General features: G+C 63.0%; 1 protein-coding gene across 1 annotated transcript; it reads right to left on the reverse strand.

The window, feature by feature from the left end:
* Nucleotides 1-1,055: 1,055 nt before the first annotated feature.
* Nucleotides 1,056-6,503, reverse strand: LOC311195376 (START domain-containing protein 10-like; the record flags this gene model as incomplete). Its single annotated transcript, XM_084268767.1, has 6 exons — nt 1,056-1,268; nt 2,240-2,292; nt 2,563-2,680; nt 2,776-2,879; nt 2,968-3,115; nt 6,339-6,503. The coding sequence occupies 6 exons, from the start codon at nt 6,501-6,503 to the stop codon at nt 1,056-1,058; spliced, it is 801 nt and encodes a 266-aa protein (XP_084124893.1).
* Between the last annotated feature and the right edge of the window lie 2,606 nt (nt 6,504-9,109).

A 9,109-nucleotide genomic window follows, 5' to 3' on the forward strand; every position in this document is an offset into this window, starting at 1 on the left:
GTGGGTGGAAAATCCAGCGCCTGCCAGCGGATTCCCCCTGCGGTGTCTGTCTAGACTGACTTCCCGTTGTCCGGCGCAGGCTGCCCCGCGCCCACGCACACTCACCCACACGCACACGGGTGTGTGCAGCCCGGATCCCGCCCCTCCTGCCCACATCACCTTGCGCCCGGCTGAGGGGCACCTCTGGGTGCTGGGACCGCAGGGCTGCCCTGAGCCTTCTGCCCAAGCCAGGAGCTGGTCCCCAGGCATCCTCAGTGCCCTGAGCGCCCCGTGCCAGCCCAGAACTCTCTCGCACACACACCAACCCCTTTATTGTTGTGCCAGGAACCACAGCAGCGGCAAAGACCGAGAGGGTGGGGGCAGAGGCTGCCCAAGACCCCACTGCCAGGAGGACCCCCCACGAACACCACCCGAGAGCCAGCTGGGCCAGAGCCTGATGCCCAGGACTTGACCTGGGAGGGGGTTCCCTGAGATGGGGGAAGGGGAGGGGGGCACACAAAGCCTGGAAGGGCTTAGTGGGCTGGAGGGGGTGCAGCCTGGTGCAGGACTGGCAGAGGGGGAGCTCGGGCAGCGGTGGTTGGTCCAAGCCCTGTGCTGAACAAAGCCTGGGCAGGACACCCATAGACCCCCCCTTCCCCCTGCACTTCTGGACCTTTGAGGCACCCCTAGAAGGTCTTGTGGTGACAAAGGGATATCTTGGTGCCAGGGAATCTCCCTCTGACCCCATGAAGCATTGTTTTGTCTCTCTTGCCCTGCCCAGCCCCTCCTTGGGCACCCCCTCCCATTGCCAGCTCTGCCTCCCGTGTGGGGACACCTCCACGAGCCACCACAGCCCCAGCACAAGGGGACAGAGTGCTCACCCTCCCTCTTTCCAGCACCCATGCTACAGGTTCCCATGGGCCAGTACCCTGCAGCATGGGTAAGGGGGGATTCTATGACAACAGAGTTGGAGAGCAGATGTGACTACTGGGGGCCAAATCCCTGCCCGTCCCCCGTGGCTGCCAAGCCCCATGTGTGAGGGGTTGTGTCCCCCCAAAGAGGGCTGTGGCAAAGGCTCAGGCTTCGTGGTCGCTGGTGCTCAGGTGCTCCTCGGGCAGCCCCGTCTCGTCGATGTTCTCCAGCGAGTCGGCGTGCTGCACCGAGAGCTCCTCCAGGCTGACGCTGGGCAGCGTGTTCTGCTCCGGGTACACCCAGGGCTTGTACCCGGGGTCGTGCTTGCGTTTCCACTCCGGGTACTTCAGCCCAGCCTTGTAGATCTTCTTCATCGCCTGTGGGCAGAGCAGGTCCAGCCCGGCACGGTGCCCCAGCTCCCCAGTGGGGATGGAGACACCCTGGTCTGTGGGTATGGCTCCCAGCACCCCCACTGCTGGCTTTTTGAGGGTGCTGGGAGGGGGGCACCACACAGCCCAGTGCATGCCCTGTGAGTCCTGGCTCACTCAGCACCCACCCTGTGAGCCCTGGCTCACCCACCCTGTGAGTCCTGGCTCACCCAGCACCCACCCTGTGAGCCCTGGCTCACACACCCTGCGAGTCCTGGCTCACCCAGCACCCATCCTGCAAGTCCTGGCTCACCCAATACCCACCCTGTGAGTTCTGGGTCACCCAGCACCCATCCTGCAAGTCCTGGCTCACCCAACACCCACCCTGTGAGTTCTGGCTCACCCAGCACCCATCCTGCGAGCCCTGGCTCACCCAGCACCCACCCTGTGAGCCCTGGCTCACCCAGCACCCACCCTGTGAGTCCTGGCTCACCCACCCTGTGAGTCCTGGCTCACCCAGCACCCATCCTGCGAGCCCTGGCTCACCCAGCACCCATCCTGCGAGTCCTGGCTCACCCAGCACCCACCCTGTGAGTCCTGGCTCACCCACCCTGTGAGTCCTGGCTCACCCAGCACCCATCCTGTGAGTCCTGGCTCACCCAGCACCCACCCTGTGAGTCCTGGCTCACCCAGCACCCACCCTGCGAGCCCTGGGTCACCCAGCACCCATCCTGCAAGTCCTGGCTCATCCAGCACCCACCCTGCGAGTCCTGGCTCACCCAGCACCCACCCTGCAAGTCCTGGCTCACCCAGCACCCACCCTGCGAGCCCTGGGTCACCCAGCACCCATCCTGCGAGTCCTGGCTCACCCAGCACCCACCCTGCAAGTCCTGGCTCACCCAGCCCCTACCTAAGGGTCCACTTAGGGCAGCTCATCCCTGCTGCCCCATATCCCAGGGCTGACCATGCACCCTGCTTACCTTCGGTGCCACAAACTGGGAGACACGGTTCACCACCCACTTTGGCAGCGAGCCTGCAAGAGCCCAGAGCCTCGTCACTCACTCAGTCTGGGCCAGCCCCAGAGGAGGCTTCTGCAGCCCCCCCAAAGCCAGACCGTGCTCCCATGGGGCTCACAGCAGTGCCCAGTGCTGTGAGCAGGGAGGGGACCCCCTCCTCCCCTGGGGTTGTCCCCACCGCCCAGTGTGCTTTGGACCTTTGGGTGATGGAGAGCCATGGTGGGTGCGCTCTGGGGGTACAAGGGGACCCATCCCCCACTGCAGCCTCCCCTCCTGCTGGCACTCACCACGGGGGTCCACCTGGGTGAGATAATAGAGGACGCAGGCGCCGGCACCGTTGGCCTTGATCAGGTAGCCGGTCTGCAGGGACACGGCCCTGACGAAATCCTTGCGGGGTGGGTATTTCTGCAGAGAGATGCCATATGGCCCTCAGAGCCTGTCCCTGCAAAGGCAGCACCCCTGCAAGGGCTGGGGCTGGCTGGGGGCTGAGGGGGGCTCACCGGGTGCTTGACGCTGTAGTTGATGATCATGTAGTCGTTGCCCAGGGGCAGCCAGGAGCGCAGGGTGACGAAATCCCGGTTCTTCAGGGGGCTTGGGCATTTCCCTGTGGAGAGACCCTGTTACACCCCGACCTGCATCCCTGCGTGGGACTGTGGAGGGAGGGAGGGAGAGGGGCCCCGGGGGCTGCTCACAGGAGTAGTATCCCACGTCCGCGTTGACCGTCAGGCGCCCGATGTCGTAGGTCTCGATCATGTTCGAGTCCCACTTCTTGCGGTAGCGGGTGTCGTGCAGCACGTCGTAGAGGGTCTCAGCAGGGACGTCCTTGCAGGAGATGCGGGTCTGGGGGGGGACAGGGGGTGGGGGCTGTGTGCTGCTCTGGGGGTGAGGGCTCTGGGCTGTTTGTGTGTGTGTGGGGTGGCGTTGCCCTGCGCTGCTACGAAGCCATGGGCATGGTGGGTGCTCCGCACATGTGGTGTAGGGCATGTCCCTGTGGGTGCACGGTGCAAAGGCAGTGGGGGTAGGAGGACCTTCAGATGGGGTTGCCTAGTGGTCTGGGCTCCCTGGGTTCCCTGAGCCCAGGCCTGTCCCCTCACCCCATAGAATCCCAGACTGGGCTGGGTTGGGAGGGACCCCAAGGGTCACAGAGCTCCAACCCCCTGCCACAGGCAGGGACACCAACCTCCAGGCCTGGAGCTACACAAGGTTGCCCAGGGCCCCATCCATCCTGGCCTTGAACACCCCCAGGGACGGGGCACCCACCCCCTCTCTGGGCAGCCCCTTCCAGCCCCTCACCACTCTCTCTGCAAAGAACTTCCCCCCAATCTCTCCTCTCCCCCTTCCCTCCTCCAGCTTCACTCCATCCCCCTTGTCCTGCCAGTCTCTGCCCTTTAACAAGCTGATTCCCCTCCTGTTCCTCTGCTCCCTTCAGGGACGGGAAGGCTGCAGTGAGGTCCCCCCACAGCCTTCTCTTCTCCAGGCTGACCCAGCCCAGCTCCCCCAGCCTCTCTCCATAGGGGAGCTGCCCCATGTTCCTGCAGAGCAAGAAAAGGGATGCTCCTGCCCTATCATGGAGCTCTCAGGCACCGGGTCTGCTCCAGGGACGCGAGTGGGGCCCCGTCTGTAACCGGAGCCGCGGAGCTGCCCGACCACACCAGGCAGTGCATTATTGATGGAGCCAGCCTGCCCTGCTCCTCTCAGTGCTGGGAGGAAGGAGATGTCATCTGCTCCTCGTTAGAAGCCTTGCATCTTTGATGAGATGCTCGGCAGTGCCATGTAATTGGAGCTGGCCCTCTGAACGTTGCAGGTCCCATCAATCTCGGGCAAGCTTTCCCCGATGGCCTGGGTGATGGTTGCTGCCCGGTGTGTTGGACTCCTGCCCAGGACAGGCTTGGAGATGTGCTGTGCTCCCTGGGGAGCCATGGAGGGGAGTGCCCAGCTCCCTCCTTCTGCTCCCCTTCCCCAGCCACCCCCTCGCACCTGGGTCTGGAGATGCTGCTGCTGCGAGGTGAAGGATGGTCCTCCTGGGCTCCTGGAGTCCCTGGTTATCACAGTGGGGCTGTTGTGGCCTTGTGCCCCCAAAATACCCCCCCCAAAGCCTGCATGTGAAGGATGAACAGAGGCTGTGCAGCAGCCACACCAGGGATGGGGGAAGCACAGAGCCCCAAAACAGGCCACCCACAGGTTAAGGCTCTTCTGAACCCCAAGACCCAGCCTGTGCAGCTTGGGTCTCCTGCCCAGACTGCTTGGCATCCTCCATCCCTCCTTTTGGGAAGGGTCCCTGGGCAGCACTAACCCTTGCACACTGCCCAGGCCCTGTCCTGAGCCGGGGAAAACCACATCAAGGAGGTGTTCCTTGCAATGAACCAGGCTGGGTGGTGGTGCTCAGACACCCTGGAACCTCACTGGGGTGCAGACAACCAGGCTGATCAGGCATGATTTGCCCTTGGCAGGTCCCTGCTGCTGTGCATACTGTCCTTATTCTTAAGGACATGGCTTCCAGGAGGGTGTTCTCCATCACCTTTCCAGGGACAGATGTGACACAGCAGCCCATAGTGCCCTCCTTGCCCTTCTGGAAGGCAGATGTGACGTTTGCCTCTTCCCCGTTATCAGGGATGCCCTGCACTCACCCACAACTTTTCAGAGGGACTTTGGCCAGACCCCTCAGCACCCCTGGGTGCATCCTGCCCGGTCCTGTGTACTTGTGCAGGCCCAACTGGCTTAAGTGCTCCCTGACCCTAGCCCAGAAGCTCTTCCCCAGCTCTTCTGCGGCACAGTGGTGTGTATTGCAGCTGCACCTCCACCGAGAGCACCGCTCCTCCTCCTCCTCCTCCTCCTCCTCCTCACCGCAGGCATCCAGCCATGGCAGCACTGAAATCATGTGCCCAGCTCCTCCTGGTGTCTCCCCCCACCTGAGACCAGCTGCTGGTTATTCTGTGTTCAGGAGAGCGGTGCAAGAGCCTCCTCCAGCTCACTGTACCCAGGCACCCCCTCGCCACCTCCCCACACCTCGTCAGATCCCAGTAACCCTTTCCTGAAGCTGTGCTGGAGGTAAAGAAGCTCTGGCCCTAGTTGCTTAGGTGGAACTCAGCAGTCCTGATCCTTGGCAGCCAGAGAAGCCAAAGCCCTGCCTGCACCACCAGCCATGGAGCCAGGCACTGGCCCGCAGGATGCTCCCATGCAGGGCTTACCCCATGCTGGGTGCCCCTCTCTCCCAGCACCCTCGGTGCACTCAGGCTGGCCTGGCAGTGCTGTCTGGATGAATAACGAGGCGTAACAGCCTGAGGGATGGTTGAACCTCACCACTGCCTCTGCAGCACCCCAGATCCCTGGCAAGCAACAGACCTCCTGAGGCAGCACAGGGGGGTTCTCAGACTCTGCAGGGTGAGAGGTGAGGTGCCTCAGGGTGCTGTGGCCAGGGGGGAGAGGCCCTGGGGAGGGGTGGGGGGCCCATCCCGCCAGCCTGTCTCATGTCTGGGGGCTCCCACCCAGGCCATCTCCATAACGTAACTGATCCTGGGGCCTTCCTGCCCGTGCCTGGCCCAAGGGCAGCCGCAACATGAGCTCACGTGTGTGTGTGTGTGTGTGTGTGTGCAGGGCAGGAGGCTGCAGCAGGCATCACAGCAGGTCGAGAGGGTAAAGCCCCGGGGGCAGGCAGGGAGAGCCAGCAGAGCAGCTTGAGAGCTGGGGCAGCGCTCCTGAGGGGCCAACTCTGGCAGCAGCAACACCCCCCAGGCAGGCTGTGCACCCCCAGGATGGGCCAGCACCCCGGGATGGGCCAGCACCCCGGGATGGGCCAGCACCCCCAAGCAGGGCCAGCACCCCCAGGATGGGCCAGCACCCCCAGGATGGGCCAGCACCCTGGGATGGGCCAGCACCCCCGGGATGGGCCAGCACCCCCAGGATGGGCCAGCACCCCCAGGCAGGCTGTGCACCCCCAGGATGGGCCAGCACCCCGGGATGGGCCAGCACCCCCAGGATGGGCCAGCACCCCTGGGATGGGCCAGCCCCCCCCGGGGACCCCTGAAGCAGGTGGGGCAGGGGAGGGCTGGGCTGCCCTGCTTACCTTGATCTTCTGCACGGTGCAGCTTTCCTCCTGGCCCTGACTCCACACGGTCACGCCAGCCTTGTTGTACCGGCAGTGCCAGCCCTCCAGGCTCTCACACTGATCCCTGAAGGAGCTGAAGTCGGAGTCATCTGGGATATAAACCATGTCCCCTCCTCTGGACATGGGGCTGAGCTGCCAGACCCAGGGTGCGGGCACCGGCTGCGGGCAGGCTCCTCTCTGCCTCACCTCCCCCGGGGGAAACCTGGCTCTCTGTCCTTGAGCTCTGCCTTCCTGGGTGCCTGATGCAGCTCACATCATCCTCCGAGCCCCAAGCCAGCGCCTCCGGAGTGGAAAGCAGCCTCCCAGGGACCCCAGGACGGGCAGGGAGCTGCAGCCACCCCGGCCGGGCTGCGCTGCGCGGAGCAGCGGGGAGAAGGCTCCTCGCCTGCAGTTGCTATCGCTGCTGCTGGGGGCTCGGATGTCTTCCCCGGCTGGCTAACCAGGATCACATTTCTTTCCGGCTGGCTGTCGGCTCCTCTATTATTCAGCAGGTAGCAGCGTGCAGGTGGTTTGGCTTTCAGGCCAGAGCTGCCCCTGGGTCCCCCAGCCCCCCGGGCCCTTGCCGGCCCTGCTCTCCCCTCTCTAGCACACTGGCAATCTCTGTGCCTGACTTTGCAGCACCAGCTCGCTGGCAGGATCAGCTGATCACCTGCCAGGAGCAGCGGCCAGGCCTCCCAGCAGCCTGGAGGAAGATGATGGGCTTCAGCATCCTCGGGATCCAGGCCAGCGTGGGTCCTGGAGTACCTGGGATGGGGCTGTGGTCCAGGGTGTGGCACCTCGGTGGTCCAGGTGTCCTGGGTCTGTGGGGTGGGCTCCTGGCATGGGGAAGGGAGAGGATTTGCAGCTGGGCTGGCAGGATACTGGTGATGCTGGTGGGTAGGGACCCCTGAGGCTCTCCAGAAACAGCACCAGCATCAGGTAAGGTCATCCCTGGCGTTACCCAGCTGTGTCTTGAAGGATGGGCCTGCCCCACCTCCCTGCTGGCATCTCCCACAGCTGCACCACTTCCCCAGGAAAAAACCCAGTATTTCCTGCTGTTATTACTGTCCATTGTCCTTTGCCACACCCCGTGTCCCACAGAGAGAACGTGGCTCCATCACCTGTGCATCTGCCTTCCAGGTAGCTCCACGTCGCTGGCAGGTCCCAGCCTGCTGCTCTTTTAAATCCAGGGCCCAGCCTTACCAGCAGCATCTGCTGGTCCCTCTCCAGCCCCTACAGCTCTCCCTGAACTGAGGGGCCAGGAGGGCACAGCACCCAGCTGGGGTTTCCCTGGTGCTCACAGCTTTCCCTTGAGCTGCTGGCCGTGCTCCTCCCCATGTCCTCCAGCATCCAACTTGCTCTGTTTGCTCAGCTGCTCATCCAGGACCTTGTCTGGGACCTTGTCCCAGGTCCTTTTCATGGGGACCTTGCTTAGCCCCCCCAGTCCCCAGCCTGGGAGAGACCTGTCCCATCTTGATATCCCCAAAATTGAGCCACATTTTGAGTTTCTTGGGGTCCACCTGGACTGAGACTCTGCCATTTGCTGCACACCCTAGTTTAGCCTCACCTGCAAGGCAAGGGCAGAGTTGTGTCCTCATTCCACCCTCTGATGAGGATGGGAAACATGGTACTGACCCTGGGGCACCCCACTGGAGACCAGCTGGGTGTAAGGCACGGGCAACAGCTCATGGAAGGAAGAGCAGGGAGAAAGCTGGAGAGCTGCAGCCCCTTGGAAAGTCTTGCCTGGGGAGGAAGACTGGACATGCAGAGTGGGTTGTTGGGAGCTGTGTCTCCCCCAGCTTGGGCTGCTCTGGGCACTGTGGTCACCTGCCAGTGAGGGGGAACTGCCAAGTGCCACGCTTGGCTAGAGAGCTGCTGCAGAGGGGAGAGTGACGGATCCTGAGGTGGGGACGCTGCAGAGGAAAGACCTTGGGGTGGCCTTGGGGCTGCAGAGCAGGGAGCAAGTGAGGCTGGGTGGATTTATGGTCTAGAGCTGTGTAAGGCCATTGCTGCAGTGTCCCCTGTGTGTGCACCCCTGTGTGCCCACATGCACAGCCTCTGCAAGGGCCAGACGTGGGCTGGAGAACACATACCTGGATGCCTGGGGGAGGGGGGGACCTGAGCCTGGAGGATTTGTGGCTCTGAGGGGTGTCTGTGGGGTGAAGGAAGGGGGGACACTGCAGTCCTGGGGTGGAGGAGCTCAGACCAGCTGCCTGGGAAGGAGCAGACTGCCTGCCCAGCATCGTGGAAGCAGGAGCCAGCCCTGCCTGGCCACGTTTGTCTCTTCAGCTGATGGATGGGAGAGTTCTTCTGCCCAGTTGGACAGGCTGGAGAAGTGAACAGAAGGTGCTTTCTTCTCTTGGGAAGCAGCCCTTGGGATCAGTGTTCCTGCAGCAAATGCTTGTTTTGTGTCTTGAGGTGAACAGCAGCCCTGGCTCTCCTCAGACCCCTGTTCCACCAAGGTCTGTCTCCTGGAGAATGAACTAGAGAGTGAGGAGGAGAAGCTAGAGATGGGGTGGTGATTTCCTGGCCCAGAGAAACGCAACTGGAACAGTTAGGAAGGGTTACAGGCTGCCAGCTTTAGGAAATGGTGCCTGGGAGGTGAAGACCTTCCCAGGATGGGGGTAGGAAGGTGTTGAGCCACGGAAAGACATCAGGTCATGCTAGACCTGCTCAGGCTGCCTCCCCTTTGAGGAATGCTGTAAGAAGCAGAAAAGCCAGGGAAAAGTGAGATCCCAGCCCAGGAGGGA

The sequence above is a fragment of the Gallinula chloropus genome, assembly GCF_964237585.1.
Source record: "Gallinula chloropus genome assembly, chromosome: 10".
NCBI classification, from domain to species: domain Eukaryota; kingdom Metazoa; phylum Chordata; class Aves; order Gruiformes; family Rallidae; genus Gallinula; species Gallinula chloropus.